At 46.3% G+C, this 24,473-nt stretch overlaps 1 protein-coding gene across 2 annotated transcripts in view; it reads left to right on the top strand.

Annotated features, from left to right (window-relative positions):
- LOC137305518 (receptor-type tyrosine-protein phosphatase H-like) overlaps window positions 1-24,473 on the top strand; it is a 55,676-nt gene that overhangs the window by 5,551 nt on the left and 25,652 nt on the right. For both annotated transcript variants that reach the window (XM_067974381.1, XM_067974380.1), the window contains exons 2-9: window positions 7,862-7,889; window positions 10,022-10,252; window positions 15,112-15,390; window positions 16,644-16,922; window positions 18,176-18,454; window positions 20,332-20,610; window positions 21,363-21,641; window positions 23,519-23,797. In XM_067974381.1, the coding sequence (XP_067830482.1) occupies window positions 7,862-7,889; window positions 10,022-10,252; window positions 15,112-15,390; window positions 16,644-16,922; window positions 18,176-18,454; window positions 20,332-20,610; window positions 21,363-21,641; window positions 23,519-23,797 (1,933 nt within the window). The remainder of the gene's footprint in view (window positions 1-7,861; window positions 7,890-10,021; window positions 10,253-15,111; window positions 15,391-16,643; window positions 16,923-18,175; window positions 18,455-20,331; window positions 20,611-21,362; window positions 21,642-23,518; window positions 23,798-24,473) is intronic.

Genomic DNA, 24,473 nt, shown 5'->3' with positions numbered 1-24,473 from the left:
GCGTGAGTGCACCTTTGAGGTCATGCTCCCTGTGAACGTGCTTTGCACGCTGGGAGTGCAGGACTTGTGGAATCAGCCCCAGGATCCCAGCGCGAGACATGGCATTGGACAGGGGAAGCAAGCTGATGGAAAATAAAAAGCAAGGCTGTTGCCCTTTAAAGCACATGGGAACAACACCACCTGCACGTTCCCCTCCAAGTCACACACCATCCCGACTTGGAAATATATCGGCCGTTCCTTCATCATCGCTGGGTCAAAATCCTGGAACTCCCTGCCTAACAGCACTGTGAGAGAACCTTCACCACACAGACTGCAGCGGTTCAAGAAGGCGGCTCACCACCACCTTCTCAAGGAACAACTAGGAATGGGCAATAAATGCCGGCCTTGCCAGCGACGCCTACATCCCATGAACGAGTAATAAAAAATGAACCGGTATAATAAGAGATAAACGATCGCATAAAACACACATTGTTCTGACTTCATAACGTACACTGGACTCTGCGCGTAGTCACTGGCCCACCTCTGTAGCAATGAGTTTAAACTGTCGATCTCCTGCTGCGAATGCGGTCACACGTTGGTGGTGTGGAGGGTACTGACAGGGGAACACTCGCTGACAGCTTGTTGCAAAGAACTTACGCCAAAAGGAACGAACCCCACAAATAATATCGCAGTGCGCACACACCAGCCACATTGTCTTAAAAAAAAAGCTAACGGAATCGAATGAAGAGGGTCTGAGTGGCTTTCGGAGAAACCTGGAGACATCGTCCTATCAGACAGCGCCTGCTGAAAATTGAAACGGAGGGAGTATCCCAACGTGGCCGAATTTAACGGGAATGGGCGGGTGGTTAAAATGGCGGATGGACAATCCCTGCTGCATTCCCGACTCATTTGCGCCGGCCGCCATTTTAACTGGCCAGGGTTTTCAACCACATCCAAGTCACAGGTCGACGGGGAGCCTCCTTAATATTTAAGTGTTGGCGTCCGTTGCGGTCATTCAGATTCTGACGCCATCTTAAGCGCCAATGGCTGGAAGCCGGTCTACGACACCTAGTGTAGCGAAACATCTCAAGGGCGTTTCAGACAAGGAAAGTGGGATTAAATACTAAGCGGGAGTACGGGGCGGTTAAAGATATTTGAGGAGGCTTTTAGCGGTGGGAAGAGATGTAACAGGGCAGAAGCGGTTAGGAAGGGAATTCCAGAGCATGATGGCTGAAGACTGTGGCATGAAGGAGTCGGGGGGGGATACACATCGGGCCAGAATTGGAAGAAGGGAGAGAATGAGGAGGAGGTTGCAGTGGATCTGGAAAAAAAAAGCTGGCACGAGTAAAAGTGACCGTGAAGCTGTCAGATTGTCGTAAAATCCCAACTGGTTTTATTAATGTCCCTTTTAGGGAAGGAAACCTGCCGTCCTTACCCGGTCTGGGCTGTATGTGACTCCAGTCCCCACACCAACCTGGTTCATTTCTCGTCTTTCGGATGAGACGTTAAACTGAGGCCCGTCTGCCCCCCTCAGGTGGACATAAAAGATCCCATGGCCACTATTTCGAAGAAGAGCAGGGAAATTCTCCCCGGTGTCCTGGCCAATAGTCATCCCTCAACCAACACCTAAAAATACATTATCTGGTCATTATCACGTTGCTGTTTGTGGGATCTTGCTGTGCACAATTTGGCTGCCGGGTTTCCTACATTACAACAGTGACTACACTTCAAAAACAATTTGCGATGTCCTGAGGTGGTGAAAGGCTCTATATAAATGCAAGTTTGTTTTTCTTTTTTTCCTTTCTTTCTTTCTTTCTTTGCGGCGCTCGTGGAACAGCTTTGAGTCCCACTTTGCACAAAAGGCTACTTCCTTTTGTGAGGAGTCCCTTTGGAGGAGCTGGCGGAGAAGGTGAGGTCCCTCCAGGGTTCCTCTTCTGCCTCTTCAGCTTTGGATGTGGCAGGATATTCCACAACGTCATGGGACACAAGCTTCCACATGACCTGCCTCTTCAGCTAGACCGAAGGGAACCTCCTCAGGTGGATCGGCCATGGTTGAGTTAATATAAAAGCCCAATATATTACAAGCTTATAACTTTGGACTCTGCACCAGTGGTGAGGGACTTTTGATGACTGTTGCAAATACATTATCTTACGAGACTTTCTGGGCACTGGATAGGAATGTACATTATAGGGTAGATTTTATGAGTTCACACACCCACTTCCCGCACAACGGAAATTCATAGAAATCGCGGGCAACCGACCCATGATGTCTCAATAGGCACACCTGGCAATCAGCACAAACCTGGAATCTCAGGAATACACATATATAAATATATATATACCTTGAGTAAGGATCAAGGGTGATCTAATTGGGGTGTTTGAAATTATAAAAGGATTCGATAGGGTAGATGAAGAGAAACTATTTCCTCTGGTAGGGGGGGAATCCAGAACAAGGGGGAGTCTGAGCTGACATTTTGGTGCAGTACTGAGGGAGCGCTGCACTGTCAGAGGTGCAGGATTGGAAATTCGTTCGGCGCAGACTGGGCGCAGGGCACGATCCCAGTGCCTGAACGGGCAGGCCGGAGGAGCACACCCAATATTGGGTCTAGGGCCTCCCCCGGCAGCTGGCCGGCGAAGAGGCTTCGGATTTCGGACCGCTGCGTCATTGGCAGCTGCCTCAGGTAAGTGCTTAAAGGGGAAGGGAGGATCGGGGTGGGGGGTTGGTGGTGCTTGTTGATGGGGGGGTGATCGGGATGGGATGGGGGGGGACGAGGCAGCGATCAGGAAGGAGGGGGTGGTGGTGAGCAGTAGCCAGCAGCGTCCTGCGATTTTAATGTGGACATATTCACATTCAGGTAAGTATTTTTTTTAAACTTATCTTTTTGGTGGCAGCCTCCAACGGTCCCTTTAAGGACCACTGCATGTAGAGCTGGTTTTCCTGAATGAAAGTGGGCCTGTTGCCAGCTGCGTTTAGGGCAACCCAATTTTGCACCGGGAGGCCTCAATCGGGAGTTGGGCCAATTATTTGCCTACGCAGAGGGTCTACCACCCGTTTCAGATGCGGGCGCTGGATGGCAATATTTTACGCTGATACCAATATGGCGGGCAGCGCACTTCCAGCTCGCAATGAGCGCAGGTTTCCTGCCCGCCTTATTGAAGGCTTAGGCCCCTGATAAACAGGTGTGCTGCCATCGAAAGGCTCTTTACATCGTCAGGACAACCCGTCTAAATATAACCTGAGAGCTCTTAGGCCAATCTTAGCCATTCCATTGCCTTTACTCACTCTTCTTTGCTTATGAGTCCCCATTATGCCCTAAGGTTTGGCAAATGCCTGACAGCAAACTCAATAAAATTGTTGACTTTGGCTCTGACTGTTCCCTTTTATTCCTGAATTAGTTAGATAAGAACATTAATGACCACCGTCCCACACCACAAGGAACTGTAAATTAAAATGCTGAGATGTTAAAGGTTCATTGGGTGGGAGTGTTTTTTGGCACAGTTCCAGCTTCAGCTCATGAGGGAAGTGACTGCTGTTGTTCAGTGGTAGCTTATGTGATATAAGTTATATGTGTTGTGATATATGTTATATATGGTGCATATGGTGTGATATCATGGTGTGATATATTTTGTATGTGGTGTGATATTATGGTGTGATATGTGTTGTATGTGGCATGCCATATGTTATATATGTGTTATGTGGTACGTATGTTGTGATATACATTATGTGATATCTGTTATGGGATGTGTTATGATATTTTTGATGTATGCCGTGATATATGTTATGTGATATATGTTGTGATATGCATTGTGTGCTATGTTATATATGTGATATGTTATATATGTTATGTGATTGTGTGTTATGTGATATGTGTTATATATGTTGTGATATATGTTATGTGATATATATATATATATAACTGCTCGTGGGCCCCACAACCAATCGGACTAACTCACCATAACAATGGTACACAATACATCCACGTCGCTGGGTCCTGTCAGGTTACCCGTGGGGTTGCCAACCCTCCTGGAATGGGGCCTGGATCTAACGGAGGCTGCTCGTGGCACAGGAGGTTTTCGCACCTTTACATTTCCCCCTCATTGCGCCCCCGCCTGCCACCCCCCCACCCCAGCCCGCACCATCGCGCTCCATGACATCACCAACTGTGCCGGAAATATTCGAGAAATGGTGGCAGACTCGAGAGTTCAGTGGGAGAGAGAGAGAGAGAGAGACCAGGGAATGGGGTTCAGAGAGAGAGAGAGAGACCAGGGAATGGGGTTCAGAGAGAGAGAGAGAGACCAGGGAATGGGGTTCAGAGAGAGAGAGAGAGACCAGGGAATGGGGTTCAGAGAGAGAGAGAGACCAGGGAATGGGGTTCAGAGAGAGAGAGACCAGGAAATGGGGTTCAGAGAGAGAGAGAGACCAGGAAATGGGGTTCAGAGAGAGAGAGAGACCAGGGAATGGGGTTCAGAGAGAGAGAGAGACCAGGAAATGGGGTTCAGAGAGAGAGAGACCAGGAAATGGGGTTCAGAGAGAGAGAGAGACCAGGAAATGGGGTTCAGAGAGAGAGAGAGACCAGGGAATAGGGTTCAGAGAGAGAGAGAGACCAGGGAATAGGGTTCAGAGAGAGAGAGAGACCAGGGAATGGGGTAGAGAGAAAGAGAGAACAGGGAATGGGGTTCAGAGAGAGAGAGGCCAGGAAATAGGGTAGAGAGAAAGAGAGACCAGGAAATGGGGTTCAGAAAGAGAGAGAGACTAGGGAATGGGGTTCAGAGAGAGAGAGGGAGGCCAGGAAATGGGGTTCAGAAAGAGAGAGAGACTAGGGAATGAGGTTCAGGGAGAGGGAGAGAGACTGATGTATGGGGTTCATGGAGAGAGGGAGAGAGAGAGACAGGGAATGGGGTTCAGGGAGATGGAGAGATACTGAGGAATGGAGTTCAGGGAGAGCGAGAACCAGGGAATGGGGCTCAGGGAGAGAGTGAGAGACATGGGAATGCAATTCAGGGAGAGAGAGAGAGACTGGGGAATGGGGTTAAGGGAGGGGAGAGAGAGAGAGAGGGAGAGACTAGGGAATGGGATTCAGGGGGAGAAAGAGACTAGGGAATGGGGTTCAGGGAGAAAGAGCGACTGAGGAATGGGGTTCAGGGAGAGAGAGAGAGAGAGATAGACCATGGAGGTATTGCTGAACATCTCCACTCAGTCCGCAAGCGTGACCCTTGACCTGCCGGTCACTTGCCATTTTAATTGCTCGACCCACTCCCACTCTGACCTCTCTGTCCTCGGCCTCTTACACTGTTCCAATGAAGCTCGAGGAGCAGCATCTCATCTTTCCAGTAGGCACTTTACAACCATTCAGACTCAACACTGATTTCAATAACTTCAGATCAGAACCACTGCACCCATTTTTTCGGACAGCAAGTGCTGGTAATGGTTCTGATGTTGCCATTTACAGCTCCTCTAGACCCATCTTTTGTTTCTTTACTTGTCCCATTATCGTTGATGGACTGGGGTTGACAATTGTAAACAATTTTACAACACCAAGTTATAGTCCAGCAATTTTATTTTAAATTCACAAGCTTTCGGAGATTTCCTCCTTCCTCAGGCAAATGTTTCAAGAGCTCCTTGAAGCCTACGCATTTATACATATAGAACAATACATGGTGTTTACAGACTGCCCCTGCAACTGCCCGTTGCCAAGGCAATCACCGTGTTCAGACAGAGAGGTGTCACCTGCAGAACCCCCGAATACACATTCAACAAAAAAACAAACAGGGAAAAAAAACAGAGAAAAAAAACAGAGAGAGGCAGAAACATCCGGAAGGCAGAGAGAGCCAGCAAATGACCCATTATATTAAAAACAGATAACATTTGTTCGCTGGTGGGGTAACGTGTAGCGTGACATGAACCCAAGATCCCGGTTGAGGCCGTCCTCATGGGTGCGGAACTTGGCTATCAATTTCTGCTCGACGATTTTGCGTTGTCGTGTGTCTTCACTGCACAAGACCTCCAACCAACACTATACACCAGATACATCGACGACATTTTCTTTCTATGGACCCACGGCAAGGAATCACTAAAGAGACTACACGATAACATCAACAAGTTCCATCCCACCATCAAGCTCACCATGGACTACTCCTCAGAATCAGTTTCTTTCTTGGACACACGAATCTCCATCAAAGACGGGCACCTCAGCACCTCACTCTACCGCAAGCCCACGGACAACCTCACGATGCTCCACTTTTCCAGCTTCCACCCTAACCACGTCAAAGAGGCCATCCCCTATGGACAGGCCCTGCGAATACACAGGGTCTGCTCAGACGAGGAGGAACGCGATGGACACCTACAGACGCTGAAAGACGCCCTAGTAAGAACGGGATATGACGCTCGACTCATCGATCGACAGTTCCGACGGGCCACAGCAAAAAATCGCATAGACCTCCTCAGGAGACTAACACGGGACGCAACCAACAGAGTACCCTTTGTCGTCCAGTACTTCCCCGGAGCGGAGAAACTACGCCATGTTCTCCGCAGCCTTCAACATATCATCAATGAGGACAAAAACCTCGCTATGGCCATCCCCACACCTCCACTACTCGCCTTTAAACAGCCACCCAACCTCAAACAGACCATCGTTCGCAGCAAACTACCTAGCTTTCAAGAGAACAGCGTCCACGACGCCACACAACCCTGCCACGGTAACCTCTGCAAGACATGCCAGATCATCGACACAGATACCACCATCACACGAGAGGACACCACCCACCAGGTGCATGGTTCATACTCCTGTGACTCGGCCAACGTTGTCTACCTCATACGTTGCAGGAAAGGATGCCCCAGAGCATGGTACATTGGCGAGACCATGCAGACGCTGCGACAACGGATGAACGGACACCGCGCAACAATCGCCAAACAGGAGGGTTCCCTCCCAGTCGGGGAACACTTCAGCAGTCATGGACATTCATCCACCGACCTTCGGGTAAGCGTACTCCAAGGCGGCCTTCGAGACAAACGACAACGCAAAATCGTCGAGCAGAAATTGATAGCCAAGTTCCGCACCCATGAGGACGGCCTCAACCGGGATCTTGGGTTCATGTCACGCTACACGTTACCCCACCAGCGAACAAATGTTATCTGTTTTTAATATAATGGGTCATTTGCTGGCTCTCTCTGCCTTCCGGATGTTTCTGCCTCTCTCTGTTTTTTTTCTCTGTTTTTTTTCCCTGTTTGTTTTTTTGTTGAATGTGTATTCGGGGGTTCTGCAGGTGACACCTCTCTGTCTGAACACGGTGATTGCCTTGGCAACGGGCAGTTGCAGGGGCAGTCTGTAAACACCATGTATTGTTCTATATGTATAAATGCGTAGGCTTCAAGGAGCTCTTGAAACATTTGCCTGAGGAAGGAGGAAATCTCCGAAAGCTTGTGAATTTAAAATAAAATTGCTGGACTATAACTTGGTGTTGTAAAATTGTTTACAATTGTCCCATTATCACCCTCCTTTTGCTTCACACCATCATCCCTTTTTGTCATTTAATCACTCCTGCCCTCCACTCTATCAGAGACCTTCCCTTTTGTTCTTTCCTCCCTCCTCCCTCCTCCTCCTCTCCTCTCCCCCCTCACCTTCCCCGGGCTCTGTATTTGCTTAAAAACTGTTTAATCTTCAACTTCTTCCAGTTCTGACGAAGGGTCATCGACCTGAAACGTTAACTCTGTTTCCTTCTCCACAGATGCTGCCTGACCTGCTGAGTATTTCCAGCATTTTCTGTTTTTATTATCTCCATCTGCAGCTATTTTATGATGTTGAAGTTTAAGGTTTTTGATGTAGGTTTAAGGGTCATTGTGCTATTCCCTCTCTAATGCTCCTCTTTCTTTCTCAATCAACAGGAGGTGGCTTGCAGCCAAAATTGCTCTGGTAAGTTCCACAGTTGTATTTAGATTCCAAGATACAATAAGTTCCAGAAGGTCCTGTTGGATTGTGCTGGTCAGTATTTTGTTTGTTCTTGGATGTTTTCGGGTTGCAACAGTGCTCTTGAGCTCTTGTGGAATAAGATGAGGTTAAATTTCAGGTCATAGTCAGCTGGTAGCGAAATGGCATTGTCCTAATCAGGTGGTAAAAATTTCATGAGTCTACATTAGATATTCACTTGCGTTCATCCCCACTCGTCACCCTGTAAACAGACCTTGCGCCCCCTATGATATGGAGCGCAACTTTAATGTTTAGTGTGACCTAGGGAATCATAACATAGACCATTGTTGCGTGTACTGTATACTATGACCTCCCACATGCTGTCACGTGTGTTCTCCTGTCTTTGGGAGGTGGACTGAAAAGGACTGTAGTGAGATGAGATCGACTGGTTTATCTTATATAGAATACATAAATCAACAGAATATACTTTTTCCATTGAGTACATCTATTTGCTACAGCTCCTATACCATAAAATAACAAATCGTGTATCCCTGCTGCCATTATATGCTAAACTGACTTACAAGTTAGTTGTCCCTGACCTGTCACCTCACACTTAGGCCTGGAGTCTCTTAATCTCCCTGACTGACTGGAGAAACCTTTTTTTCATTTAATTTCCCCACAATAGGTATCCCCCCACACTGACTGATAATGAAGGGAAACCATCTTCCTGATGGCCTAAGGTGTTTCCTTAATGATACGACCATTTGCTGATTGACTCCTGTGGTTTTGGCCATCATCTTATAGCTAATGCGAAATGTAAAAGTAGAACTGTTTAAGATGGCTGACTTATCTGGTACGTTCGCCCAGGAACCATTCTCATTAACAATCTAAATGGCAGTTGCACGTCTAGGAATTAACACTTTTCTAAACAGAATCTAACCTTTGCAGCAATTGTATAGCATAGATTAAAACAAATTCCCTTCCAGGTCATATAAATTAAAGACCCAAAAATGTTACACCAGGGTTTGTAACCCGTGGGCACTGACATGGTGACATCGCTATGACAACTGGCACTGATAACCCAATGGTTGGAAGTTCCTGTTTTAGGTCATTTTAATCAATGAGCAAAGTGAGACTCAAGGGGGGAATAAATTGAGTTGTGAACATATTCATGTTTGTTCATGATTTGTGCCTCGCCTCCCTTGTCTTTTGGAGTAACAACGAACAGTCTGTGGGGAACTGCAGTTGAGCTTGTTAGAAGATCAATCAAGGCAACTTCATGCCAATACCTCAGCCTAGCACTTTCAACAGAGCACAGGTCAATTATGGCTGTTCGGAGCCATGGAAGGAGGAGGAAGTGAAGTGAAACAAAGAGAAAGGGCACATTGGAGAGTTGGGGGAATGGCGATAAATGCAGAGAGTGGCAAAGAGAGTGGGGAAGAGCCCAGGCTGTTCTGAGGGGAAGGACACCTGGTCTGGGTGCCTGGGGCACCTGCTCCCGTTAATGCCAAGCCCATCAGTTTCTGAAAAGTCAATCCTGAAAGGGAGTGCTGCATCATTCCATAAACAGTAACGTTGTACTCTGAATGGATATTTACACAGGATCGCCATGTCGCCAACAGCCCTGAGGAGTTTGACACCCACGCTAATGACATCAAACCTTTTAACATGGTGTAATAGCATTTAATTTTAAAATTGAGGGCCCAAAATAAATTCCTGAGCATGATATATCTTGACGGGATATGACGAATTCAAATGACTCTGAAGTAGTAGGCGTTAGCTACAAGGAAGCTTGCACGAACAATGTTACGACAGTTTCAGCCTTACTGGTGTCATCTCTGACATTTATTTAATGTGACCCATGGAATTCTACATTGACCTTCAACGTAAAGCCATGTTTTATCAAATGTAGGTGCAAAGATGTGAAATTGTAGGTCTTAAATAAGAATAGTTTTGACTTCATGTTATTCTTTGTATGGTAGCTGCCGACCCAGGTAAACATCTCTCTCCATTTTGAACACCTTAACTGAATCTGTGTCCATGGCCTTTCTGGGGTAATGTTCTCCACGCTGTTTTGTTGTGAAAAAAGCTCATGAATATTCTAATCACTTCAAAAAATGATTTCCTTTCTCTGAAAGTGTCACCTGTTCTCGTCGTTCCTGTGAACACAACTGCCCTGAAAGTCGATTGGATAATTCCTGAAGACTTCGATCTGATTTTTGCGACTTTAGACGGAATCACAATAAGAACAAACGACAGCAAAACTGATCTGATATTCAACAACCTTCAGCCCGGGGTGGTCTATACTGTACACATCAACGTTACATACACGAACTGCACATTCAAAACTGTTCAGCAGGGAACGACAAGTAAGTTCTTTACAAATGGTCTGAGAAAGCACGGCAAAGACCAAGGGAAGTCTAGATTAAACTGCATTTATTTCAATGCAAGAAGTCTGATGGGCAAGGCAGATGAACTCAGGGCATGGATGGGTACATGGGACTGGAATGTTATAGCTATTACTGAAACATGGCTAAGGGAGGGGCAGGACTGGCAGCTAAATATTCCAGGGTACAGATGCTATAGGAAAGATAGAGCAGGAGGTAAGAGAGGAGGGGGAGTTGCGTTCTTGATTAGGGAGAACATCACGGCAGTAGTGAGAGAGGATATATCCGAGGGTTCGCCCACGGAGTCGATATGGGTAGAACTGAAAAATAAGAAGGGAGAGATCACGTTGATAGGATTGTACTACAGACCCCCAAATAGTCAATGGGAAATTGAGGAGCAAATATGTAAGGAGATTACAGACAGCTGCAAGAAAAATAGGGTGGTAATAGTAGGGGACTTTAACTTTCCCAACATTGACTGGGACAGCCATAGCATTAGGGGCTTGGATGGAGAGAAATTTGTTGAGTGTATTCAGGAGGAATTTCTCATTCAGTATGTGGATGGCCCGACCAGAGAGGGGGCAAAACTTGACCTCCTCTTGGGAAATAAGGAAGGGCAGGTGACAGAAGTGTTAGTGAGGGATCACTTTGGGACCAGTGATCATAATTCCATTAGTTTTAAGATAGCTATGGAGAAGGATAGGTCTGGCCCAAAAGTTAAAATTCTAAATTGGGGAAAGGCCAATTTTGATGGTATTAGACAGGAACGTTCAGAAGTTGATTGGGAGAGTCTGTTGGCAGGCAAAGGGACGTCTGGTAAGTGGGAGTCCTTCAAAAATGTGTTAACCAGGGTTCAGGGTAAGCACATTCCTTATAAAGTAAAGGGCAAGGCTGGTAGAAGTAGGGAACCTTGGATGACTCGGGAGATTGAGGCCCTAGTCAGAAAGAAGAAGGAGGCATATGACATGCATAGGCAGCTGGGATCAAGTGGATCCCTTGAAGAGTATAGAGATTGCCGGAGTAGAGTTAAGAGAGAAATCAGGAGGGCAAAAAGGGGACATGAGATTGCTTTGGCAGATAAGGCAAAGGTGAATCCAAAGAGCTTCTACAAGTACATAAAGGGCAAAAGAGTGACTAGGGAGAAAGTAGGGCCTCTGAAGGATCAACAAGGTCATCTATGTGCGGAACCACAAGAGATGGGTGAGATCCGAAATGAATATTTCGCATCGGTATTTACGGTTGAGAAAGGCATGGATGTTAGGGAACTTGGGGAAATAAATAGTGATGTCTTGAGGAGTGTACATATTACAGAGAGGGAGGTGCTGGAAGTCTTAATGCGCATCAAGGTAGATAAATCTCCGGGACCTGATGAAATGTATCCCAGGACGTTATGGGAGGTTAGGGAGGAAATTGCGGGTCCCCTAACAGAGATATTTGAATCATCCACCGCTACAGGTGAGGTGCCTGAAGATTGGAGGGTAGCAAATGTTGTGCCTTTGTTTAAGAAGGGCGGCAGGGAAAAGCCTGGGAACTACAGACCGGTGAGCCTGACATCTGTAGTGGGTAAGTTGTTAGAGGGTATTCTGAGAGACAGGATCTACGGGCATTTGGAGAGGCAGGGACTGATTAGGAACAGTCAGCATGGTTTTGTGAGAGGAAAATCATGTCTCACGAATTTGATTGAGTTTTTTGAAGGGGTAACCAAGAAGATAGGTGAGGGCTGTGCAGTAGATGTGGTCTACATGGACTTTAGCAAAGCCTTGGACAAGGTACCGCATGGTAGGTTGTTACATAAGGTTAAATCTCACGGGATCCAAGGTGAGGTAGCCAATTGGATACAACATTGGCTTGACGACAGAAGACAGAGGGTGGGTGTAGAGGGTTGTTTTTCAAATTGGAGGCCTGTGACCAGCGGTGTGCCTCAGGGATCGGTGCTGGGTCCGCTGTTATTTGTTATTTATATTAATGATTTGGATGAGAATTTAGGAGGCATGGTTAGTAAGTTTGCAGATGACACCAAGATTGGTGGCATCGTGGACAGTGAAGAAGGTTATCTAGGATTGCAACGGGATCTTGATAAATTGGGCCAGTGGGCCGATGAATGGCAGATGGAGTTTAATTTAGATAAATGTGAGGTGATGCATTTTGGGAGATCGAATCGGGCCAGGACCTACTCCGTTAATGGTAGGGCGTTGGGGAGAGTTATAGAACAAAGAGATCTCGGAGTACAGGTTCATAGCTCCTTGAAAGTGGAGTCACAGGTGGATAGGGTGGTGAAGAAGGCATTCAGCTTGCTTGGTTTCATTGGTCAGAACATTGAATACAGGAGTTGGGATGTCTTGTTGAAGTTGTACAAGACATTAGTTAGGCCACACTTGGAATACTGTGTACAGTTCTGGTCACCCTATTATAGAAAGGATATTATTAAACTAGAAAGAGTGCAGAAAAGATTTACTAGGATGCTACCGGGACTTGATGGTTTGACTTGTAGGGAGAGGTTAGATAGACTGGGACTTTTTTCCCTGGAGAGTAGGAGGTTGAGGGGTGATCTTATAGAAGTCTATAAAATAATGAGGGGCATAGATAAGGTAGATAGTCAAAATCTTTTCCCAAAGGTAGGGGAGTCTATAATGAGGGGTCATAGATTTAAGGTGAGAGGGGAGAGATACAAAAGGGTCCAGAGGGGCAATTTTTTCACTCAAAGGGTGGTGAGTGTCTGGAACGAGCTGCCAGAGGCAGTAGTAGAGGCGGGTACAATTTTGTCTTTTAAAAAGCATTTGGACAGTTACATGGGTAAGATGGGTATAGAGGGATGTGGGCCAAGTGCAGGCAATTGGGACTAGCTTAGTGGTATAAACTGGGCGACATGGACATGTTGGGCCGAAGGGCCTGTTTCCATGTTGTAAACTTCTATGATTCTATGATTCTAAGTGCAAATTAAAACAGGTCATGGGGTAACAACAGCAACTTGCATTTATATAGCACATTTATCATAGTAAAACATCCCAAGGTGCTTTAAAGGAGCAATTATCAAACAAAATTAGAGACCGAGCCACATAAGGAGATATTAGGACAGTTGAGGTAGGTTTTAAAGAGCATCTTACAGGAGGAGGGAGAGACGGAGAGGTTTAGGGAGAAAACTCCAGAGCTTAGGGTCTAGGCAGCTGAAGGCACTGCCACTAATGATGGACTGTTGAAAATCGGGGATGCGCAAGAGGTCAGGATTGGAAGAGTGCAGAGATCTCGGAGGGTTGTGCGGCTGGAGGGATTTGAACAGAAGAATGAGAATTTTAAAAACTCCTGAAAATAACCATCCCACTTCAGTTCAGATGATACGGGGGTCCTATTCTTACACTCCGGGTAATTCTATCGTACAATTAGATACTGGACAGTACGGGTGCACTCCTGAACACAAGATACTCAGACCAGTTACAGGAGTGACCAGCAAAGCTGTAGCAGAAAAAATATCTAAGGCAGACATAAAATTTCTTACAATGTGCAATGACATACTTAAACTTCAGCTGCTACTTCACATACCAAATGATCCCCAGCAGCCTGGCTGCTTTATTATACCAATGTTGAGGCTTCCTCTCTGTCAGGACAGAGTGAGCTTTGCTCTGCACACAGCATATCTCCAGAATCCTGTTCAGTGGCACAGTGACATGTAGAGTCACTCCTGGAATCTCTCCTTTCTTCACCCACAGTAATGTAGGGCCTCTGTAACTCAAAGTAATACACTAAAAGGTGACTACACAGCACTCGAACAATAAGGGAAAGGTGGGGGAGAGGTTCTTTCCCCTCTTCCCTCCCTTGACAGGTCCTTCTCCAGTCACTGGTCTGTCTGGTGAACAAGACAATGGAATCTGACATTGCCCTGGATTGCACCCATTGATACAAGAGCCTCAAGCTACATTTACAGTATCACAGTCAAAAAATGATACTGGAGCATTCAATAAGACCTACTCCACAGGGGCAGGAGTGACTATGTTCACAGAGACAGGCTTGAGACCTGAGGAACAATATAACCCGAGGGTGGAGTCAATCACTCCTGAGAACACAACAAGTGCACCTGAGAATTTGGAAGGCATCACAAGTAAGTTACTCACCATCTTGTAAAGGCGAGTAACTCCTCCAGTGGTTCAGTTGGTAAAGTCAGTAACAGGCTGATTATACAAACTGTAAGGGTTCCTAGTTCGAACCCAGACTATTGCTTGGGTAAAGAAAGAACTTGCATTTATATAGCACCTTTTATGTCCTCAGGACATCGCACAACACTTCACAGCTGCTGCATTACTCTCGAAGTGTAATCACTGTTGTTATGTAGCTAAATGCAGCAACCAATTTGCACACAGCAAGATCCCACAAATAGATCATTTGCTTTTGGTGCTGTTGGTTAAGGTAGGAATGTTGGGAGAAATGTCCACCTGGACTCCAGGGGGTCTCCCAGCTTTTTCTCTCAATAGGGCCATGGGATCTTTATTTTATAACCACTCCAACCACCTGATGAGGCCTTGGTTTAAAGTCTCATCTGACCGACAGCACCTCTGACAGTGTTGCACCCCCTCAGTACTGCTCTGAGGAATCCCCTCTGCCCCATGTGATAGACACGGTGCTGTTTTTAACCACATTTGTATCTCGGATGTGACCTGGTACATCAGATAGGTCTTGCTACTGAAAACCTCACACCTGGGACCCGTTGATGTCTGATCGCGGGCTCACTGATAACCCTCACCCAACAGACAAAGAATATCACACTCCTTGAGCTGGCCACAGAGCTCAGGAAACACAGGGTGGAGGGGATCTCACACTAATTAACTCTCTCTCTGCCTTTCTGTTGACAGATCCATCTCCAGTCGCTGATCTGTCTCTGCTGAGCAGGACAACAGATGGACTTACAATATCATGGAACGCGCCCAACGAAACAAGAGCCTCAAACTACACATACAATATCAAAGTCACAAGTGATACTGATGCTTTCAATAAGACCTACTCCACAGTGGCAGGAGCGACTATGTTCACAGCAACAGGCCTGAGTCCTGGGGTACAATATAACCTGAGGGTGGAGTCAGTCACTCCTGAGAACACAATAAGTGTGCCTCAGAATTTGGAAGACACCACAAGTAAGTTACTCTCCATCTCCTAAAGGGACAGTAATTCCTCTGGTGGTTAAGTTGGTAAACAAATGTAAGGAATCTTACAACACCAGGTTATAGTCCAACTGTTTTATTTGAAAATCACAAGCTTTCGGAGGCTTTCTCCTTCGTCAGGTGAGCAAGTGTCAACCCCAGTGCATCACCGGCATCTCCACATCATAAGTTGGTAAAGTCAGTAACAGGCCAGTCTGTGTAAAACCATGAAGGTTCCTGGTTGTAAACCTTACCTGCTGATTGGGAGCAGAAAGATCTTGCAACAATATAGCACCTTATATGTCATAGAGTCATAGAGTTATACAGCACGGATAGAGGCCCTTCGGCCCATCGTGTCCGCGCCGGCCATCAAGCCCTGTCTTCTCTAATCCCATATTCCAGCATTTGGTCCGTAGCCTTGTATGCTATGGCATTTCAAGTGCTCATCCAAATGCTTCTTGAATGTTGTGAGGGTTCCTGCCTCCACAACCCTTTCAGGCAGTGAGTTCCAGACTCCAACCACCCTCTGGGTGAAAAAGTTCTTTCTCAAATCCCCTCCAAACCTCCCGCCTTTTACCTTGAATCTATGTCCCCTTGTTATAGAACCCTCAACGAAGGGAAAAAGCTCCTTAGTATCCATCCTATCTGTGCCCCTCATAATATTGTACACCTGAATGCTACAGAATGTCCTTGGGACATTCTGTAGCATTTCACAGTCACTGTTGTTATGTAGCTAAATGCAGCAGCCAATTTGCACACAGCAAGATCCCACAAAGAACAATAAGAAGAATGAACAGATCATTTGTTATTGGTTGAGTGAAGAATGTTGGCTGGGAAACCAGGAGAACTCCCTGCTCCTCTTCGAATAATGTCATGGGATTTTTTTATATTCACCACCTGAAACATTGGGCAGGCCCTCAGTTTAAAGTCTCATCTGACAGACGACATCTCCGACAGTGCTGCACTCACTCAGGCCTGCTCTGACGTATCTCCTCTGCCCCATGTGATAGACACGGTGCTGTTTTTAACCACATTTGCATCTCGGATGTGACCTGGTACATCAGATATGACTTGGCACTCAAAATCTCACACCTGGGACCTGACAATGTCTGATCGCGGGCTCACTGATAACACTCACCCAACAGACAAGGAATATCACACTCCTTGAGCTGGCCACAGAGCTCAGGAAACACAGGACGGAGGGGATCTCACACTAATTAACTCTCTCTCTGCCTTTCTGTTGACAGATCCATCTCCAGTCACTGATCTGTCTCTGGTGAGCAGGACAACAGATGGACTTACAATATCATGGAAAGCGCCCAACGAAACAAGAGCCTCAAACTACACATACAATATCACAGTCACAAGTGATACTGGAGCTTTCAATAAGACCTACTCCACAGTGGCAGGAGCGACTATGTTCACAGCGACAGGCCTGAGTCCTGGGGTACAATATAACCTGAGGGTGGAGTCAGTCACTCCTGAGAACACAATAAGTGTGCCTCAGAATTTGGAAGACACCACAAGTAAGTTACTCTCCATCTCCTAAAGGGACAGTAATTCCTCTGGTGGTTCAGTTGGTAAACAAATGTAAGGAATCTTACAACACCAGGTTATAGTCCAACTGCTTTATTTGAAAATCACAAGCTTTCGGAGGCTTTCTCCTTCGTCAGGTGAGCGAGTGTCAACCCCAGTGCATCACCGGCATCTCCACATCATAAGTTGGTAAAGTCAGTAACAGGCCAGTCTGTGTAAAACCATGAAGGTTCCTGGTTGTAAACCTTACCTGCTGATTGGGAGCAGAAAGATCTTGCAACAATATAGCACCTTATATGTCATAGAGTCATAGAGTTATACAGCACGGATAGAGGCCCTTCGGCCCATCGTGTCCGCGCCGGCCATCAAGCCCTGTCTTCTCTAATCCCATATTCCAGCATTTGGTCCGTAGCCTTGTATGCTATGGCATTTCAAGTGCTCATCCAAATGCTTCTTGAATGTTGTGAGGGTTCCTGCCTCCACAACCCTTTCAGGCAGTGAGTTCCAGACTCCAACCACCCTCTGGGTGAAAAAGTTCTTTCTCAAATCCCCTCCAAACCTCCCGCCTTTTACCTTGAATCTATGTCCCCTTGTTATAGAACCCTCAACGAAGGGAAAAAGCTCCTTAGTATCCATCCTATCTGTGCCCCTCATAATATTGTACACCTGAATGCTACAGAATGTCCTTGGGACATTCTGTAGCATTTCACAGTCACTGTTGTTATGTAGCTAAATGCAGCAGCCAATTTGCACACAGCAAGATCCCACAAAGAACAATAAGAAGAATGAACAGATCATTTGTTATTGGTTGAGTGAAGAATGTTGGCTGGGAAACCAGGAGAACTCCCTGCTCCTCTTCGAATAATGTCATGGGATTTTTTTATATTCACCACCTGAAACATTGGGCAGGCCCTCAGTTTAAAGTCTCATCTGACAGACGACATCTCCGACAGTGCTGCACTCACTCAGGCCTGCTCTGACGTATCTCCTCTGCCCCATGTGATAGACACGGTGCTGTTTTTAACCACATTTGCATCTCGGATGTGACCTGGTACATCAGATATGACTTGGCACTCAAAATCTCACACCTGGGACCTGACAATGTCTGATCGCGGGCTCACTGATAACACTCACCCAACAGACAAGGAATATCACACTCCTTGAGCTGGCCACAGAGCTCAGGAAACACAGGACGGAGGGGATCTCACACTAATTAACTCTCTCTCTGCCTTTCTGTTGACAGATCCATCTCCAGTCACTGATCTGTCTCTGGTGAGCAGGACAACAGATGGACTTACAATATCATGGAAAGCGCCCAACGAAACAAGAGCCTCAAACTACACATACAATATCACAGTCACAAGTGATACTGGAGCTTTCAATAAGACCTACTCCACAGTGGCAGGAGCGACTATGTTCACAGCGACAGGCCTGAGTCCTGGGGTACAATATAACCTGAGGGTGGAGTCAGTCACTCCTGAGAACACAATAAGTGCGCCTCAGAATTTGGAAGGCACCACAAGTAAGTTACCTGCCAACTTCTAACAGCCCAGTAACTCCCCTAGTGGCTCTGCTGGTAGAGTCAGTAACAGGCTGAGCTATGCTAATTTGAAGGTACTGGGTTCAAACCCGGCCTACTGAGCTTAGCTGGGGCAGTATGTCAGCAACTTGCCAAGGCTTCTTCGACAGCACCTCCCGAACCTGCGACCTCCACTACCTAGAAGGACAAGAGCAGCAGGCACATGGGAACAACAACACCACCTGCATGTTCCCCTCCAAGTCACACACTATCCTGACTTGGAAATATATCGGCCGTTGCTGGGTCAAAATCCTGGAACTCCCTTCCTAACAGCACTGTGGGAGAACCTTCACCACACGGACTGCAGCGGTTCAAGAAGGCGGCTCACCACCACCTTCTCAAGGGCAATTAGGGATGGGCAATAAATGCCGGCCTTGCCAGTGACGCCCACATCCCATAAACGAATTTTAAAAAAAGACTCAGTATCTCTTGGTGATGGAACAGGGGGGAAATAATCAGCCTGGGCTTCTGTCCACTGCCAAGTGAGTATTGGATTGAGATGTTCTCCATGGTTGAATAGCTCACTGTTTAGCCTCGCACATGAGAAAGTGGGTGAGATTTTGGAGAGTGACTGTGAAGTGCAACTCATGGATATTAATAATTGGATAGCCATGTGGTGAAGGATAGAACACTAGAGCCTGCTCTTTAGTTACTTCGAAGCCTTTATTCACAGAGCTCCCCCTTACACACACACCACACCCGAGCTAAGCTCTCCTATAAAAAGGACACAGGAGAGTCCCCGAATGATACCCACCACCTGAATACAATTAACACTAATTGATATAAATCATACAATTAACAACGGAAGCCTTGTTTTCTGCACCTAATAAATTGTGGGTAGGCCGACTAACTCTGTAACGTTCAGTGAGAATTTATGTGTGAGTATTGTGACCCCAGTGTCTATGGATTCCTGGCATTTCTTTTGCTGTAGAGTTAGATCGGACGAGAACATTATGGAGGATGGACTATCCCAGCATTCATAACAATTGAGAAAGTCTCTTATTAAAAGTTATAACACCTACCGATTTAATGGACCGTGTTCATGACCACTATGGATGCTGAGACAGTCCCATCTCCACAGCTGCAAAAAAAGATACTTTCAACTCTTTGAGTCAAACTGTGCAGGGAAACAGGAGAGAAAGAGAAAGACATGAAAATGAAAGATGGGAGTGAGACATGCATTTACGCTGAATGGGTAAAGAAAGAACTTGCATTTATATAGTGCCTTTTATGTCCTTGGGACATTCTGCAGCATTTCACAGCCACTGCATTACAATTGAAGTGCAGTCACTGTTGTTATGTAGCTAAATGCAGCAGCCAATTTGCACACAGCAAGATCCCACAAAGAACAATAAGAAGAATGAACAGATCATTTGTTATTGGTTGAGTGAAGAATGTTGGCTGGGAAACCAGGAGAACTCCCTGCTCCTCTTCGAATAATGTCATGGGATTTTTTTATATTCACCACCTGAAACATTGGGCAGGCCCTCAGTTTAAAGTCTCATCTGACAGACGGCATCTCCGACAGTGCTGCACTCCCTCAGTACTGCTCTGACGTATCCCCTCTGCCCCATGTGATAGACACGGTGCTGTTTTTAACCACATTTGCATCTCGGATGTGACCTGGTACATCAGATATGACTTGGCACTCAAAATCTCACACCTGGGACCTGACAATGTCTGATCGCGGGCTCACTGATAACCCTCACCCAACAGACAAGGAATATCACACTCCTTGAGCTGGCCACAGAGCTCAGGAAACACAGGACGGAGGGGATCTCACACTAATTAACTCTCTCTCTCTGCCTTTCTGTTGACAGATCCTTCTCCAATCACTGATCTGTCTCTGGTGAACAGAACAACGGATGGACTTACAATATCATGGAAAGCGCCCAACGATACAAGAGCCTCAAACTACACATACAATATCAAAGTCACAAGTGATACTGGAACTTTCAATAAGACCTACTCCACAGCGGCAGGAGCGACTATGTTCACAGCGACAGGCCTGAGTCCTGGGGTTCAATATAACCTGAGGGTGGAGTCAGTCACTCCTGAGAACACAATAAGTGCGCCTCAGAATTTGGAAGACACCACAAGTAAGTTACTCTCCATCTCCTAAAGTGACAGTAATTCCTCTGGTGGCTAAGTTGGTAAAGTCAGTAACAGGCCAGTCTGTGTAAAACCATGCAGGTTCCTGGTTCTAAACCTTACCTGCTGATTGGGAGTAGAAAGATCTTGCAATAATATAGCACCTTATATGCCCTTGGGGTATGCTGCTGCAGCATTTTACAGCCACTGCATTACTCTCGAAGTGTAGTCACTGTTGTTATGTAGCTAAATGCAGCAGCCAATTTCCACACAGCAAGATCCCACAAATAACAATAAGAAGAATGAACAGATCATTTGTTATTAGTTGAGTGAAGAATGTTGGCTGGGAAACCAGGAGAACTCCCTGCTCCTCTTCGAATAATGTCATGGGATTTTTTAATATTCACCACCTGAAACATTGGGCAGGCCCTCAGTTTAAAGTCTCATCTGACAGACGGCATCTCCGACAGTGCTGCACTCCCTCAGTACTGCTCTGACGTATCCCCTCTGCCCCATGTGATAGACACGGTGCTGTTTTTAACCACATTTGCATCTCGGATGTGACCTGGTACATCAGATATGACTTGGCACTCAAAATCTCACACCTGGGACCTGACAATGTCTGATCGCGGGCTCACTGATAACACTCACCCAACAGACAAGGAATATCACACTCCTTGAGCTGGCCACAGAGCTCAGGAAATACAGGACGGAGGGGATCTCACACTAATTAACTCTCTCTCTGCCTTTCTGTTGACAGATCCTTCTCCAGTCACTGATCTGTCTCTGGTGAACAGGACAACAGATGGACTTACAATATCATGGAAAGCGCCCAACGATACAAGAGCCTCAAACTACAGATACGATATCACAGTCACAAGTGATACTGGAGCTTTCAATAAGACCTACTCCACAGTGGCAGGAGCGACTATGTTCACAGCGACAGGCCTGAGTCCTGGGGTTCAATATAACCTGAGGGTGGAGTCAGTCACTCCTGAGAACACAATAAGTGCGCCTCAGAATTTGGAAGGCACCACAAGTAAGTTACCTGCCAACTTCTAACAGCCCAGTAACTCCCCTAGTGGCTCTGCTGGTAGAGTCAGTAACAGGCTGAGCTATGCTAATTTGAAGGTACTGGGTTCAAACCCGGCCTACTGAGCTTAGCTGGGGCAGTAGTTCAGCAACTTGCCAAGGCTTCTTCGACAGCACCTCCCGAACCTGCGACCTCCACTACCTAGAAGGACAAGAGCAGCAGGCACATGGGAACAACAACACCACCTGCATGTTCCCCTCCAAGTCACACACTATCCTGACTTGGAAATATATCGGCCGTTGCTGGGTCAAAATCCTGGAACTCCCTTCCTAACAGCACTGTGGGAGAACCTTCACCACACGGACTGCAGCGGTTCAAGAAGGCGGCTCACCACCACCTTCTCAAGGGCAATTAGGGATGGGCAATAAATGCCGGCCTTGCCAGTGACGCCCACATCCCATAAACGAATTTTAAAAAAAGACTCAGTATCTCTTGGTGATGGAACAGGGGGGAAATAATCAGCCTGGGCTTCTGTCCACTGCCAAGTGAGTATTGGATTGAGATGTTCTCCATGGTTGAATAGCTCACTGTTTAGCCTCGCACATGAGAAAGTGGGTGAGATTTTGGAGAGTGACTGTGAAGTGCAACTCATGGATATTAATAATTGGATAGCCATGTGGTGAAGGATAGAACACTAGAGCCTGCTCTTTAGTTACTTCGAAGCCTTTATTCACAGAGCTCCCCCTTACACACACACCACACCCGAGCTAAGCTCTCCTATAAAAAGGACACAGGAGAGTCCCCGAATGATACCCACCACCTGAATACAATTAACACTAATTGATATAAATCATACAATTAACAACGGAAGCCTTGTTTTCTGCACCTAATAAATTGTGGGTAGGCCGACTAACTCTGTAACGTTCAGTGAGAATTTATGTGTGAGTATTGTGACCCCAGTGTCTATGGATTCCTGGTATTTCTTTTGCTGTAGAGGTAGATCGGACGAGAACATTATGGAGGATGGACTATCCCAGCATTCATAACAATTGAGAAAGTCTCTTATTAAAAGTTATAACACCTACCGATTTAATGGACCGTGTTCATGACCACTATGGATGCTGAGACAGTCCCATCTCCACAGCTGCAAAAAAAGATACTTTCAACTCTTTGAGTCAAACTGTGCAGGGAAACAGGAGAGAAAGAGAAAGACATGAAAATGAAAGATGGGAGTGAGACATGCATTTACGCTGAATGGGTAAAGAAAGAACTTGCATTTATATAGTGCCTTTTATGTCCTTGGGACATTCTGCAGCATTTCACAGCCACTGCATTACAATTGAAGTGCAGTCACTGTTGTTATGTAGCTAAATGCAGCAGCCAATTTGCACACAGCAAGATCCCACAAAGAACAATAAGAAGAATGAACAGATCATTTGTTATTGGTTGAGTGAAGAATGTTGGCTGGGAAACCAGGAGAACTCCCTGCTCCTCTTCGAATAATGTCATGGGATTTTTTTATATTCACCACCTGAAACATTGGGCAGGCCCTCAGTTTAAAGTCTCATCTGACAGACAGCATCTCCGACAGTGCTGCACTCCTTCAGTACTGCTCTGGGGAATCCCCTTTGCCCCATGTGATAGACATGGTGCTGTTTTTAACCACATTTACATCTTGGATGTGACCTGGTACAACAGATATGACTTGCCACTGAAAACCTCACACCTGGGACCTGTCGATGTCTGGTCGCGGGCTCACTGATAACCCTCACCCAACAGACAAGGAATATCACACTCCTTGAGCTGGCCACAGAGCTCAGGAAACACAGGACGGAGGGGATCTCACACTAATTAACTCTCTCTCTCTGCCTTTCTGTTGACAGATCCTTCTCCAATCACTGATCTGTCTCTGGTGAACAGAACAACGGATGGACTTACAATATCATGGAAAGCGCCCAACGATACAAGAGCCTCAAACTACACATACAATATCAAAGTCACAAGTGATACTGGAACTTTCAATAAGACCTACTCCACAGTGGCAGGAGCGACTATGTTCACAGCGACAGGCCTGAGTCCTGGGGTTCAATATAACCTGAGGGTGGAGTCAGTCACTCCTGAGAACACAATAAGTGCGCCTCAGAATTTGGAAGACACCACAAGTAAGTTACTCTCCATCTCCTAAAGTGACAGTAATTCCTCTGGTGGCTAAGTTGGTAAAGTCAGTAACAGGCCAGTCTGTGTAAAACCATGCAGGTTCCTGGTTCTAAACCTTACCTGCTGATTGGGAGTAGAAAGATCTTGCAATAATATAGCACCTTATATGCCCTTGGGGTATGCTGCTGCAGCATTTTACAGCCACTGCATTACTCTCGAAGTGTAGTCACTGTTGTTATGTAGCTAAATGCAGCAGCCAATTTCCACACAGCAAGATCCCACAAATAACAATAAGAAGAATGAACAGATCATTTGTTATTGGTTGAGTGAAGAATGTTGGCTGGGAAACCAGGAGAACTCCCTGCTCCTCTTCGAATAATGTCATGGGATTTTTTAATATTCACCACCTGAAACATTGGGCAGGCCCTCAGTTTAAAGTCTCATCTGACAGACGGCATCTCCGACAGTGCTGCACTCCCTCAGTACTGCTCTGACGTATCCCCTCTGCCCCATGTGATAGACACGGTGCTGTTTTTAACCACATTTGCATCTCGGATGTGACCTGGTACATCAGATATGACTTGGCACTCAAAATCTCACACCTGGGACCTGACAATGTCTGATCGCGGGCTCACTGATAACCCTCACCCAACAGACAAGGAATATCACACTCCTTGAGCT

Source organism: Heptranchias perlo, chromosome 40 (genome assembly GCF_035084215.1).
Source record: "Heptranchias perlo isolate sHepPer1 chromosome 40, sHepPer1.hap1, whole genome shotgun sequence".
In the NCBI taxonomy this organism is placed as follows: Eukaryota; Metazoa; Chordata; class Chondrichthyes; order Hexanchiformes; family Hexanchidae; genus Heptranchias; species Heptranchias perlo.
Note: the sequence above shows the minus strand (reverse complement) of the source record. Positions and strands in the feature narration are given on the sequence as shown.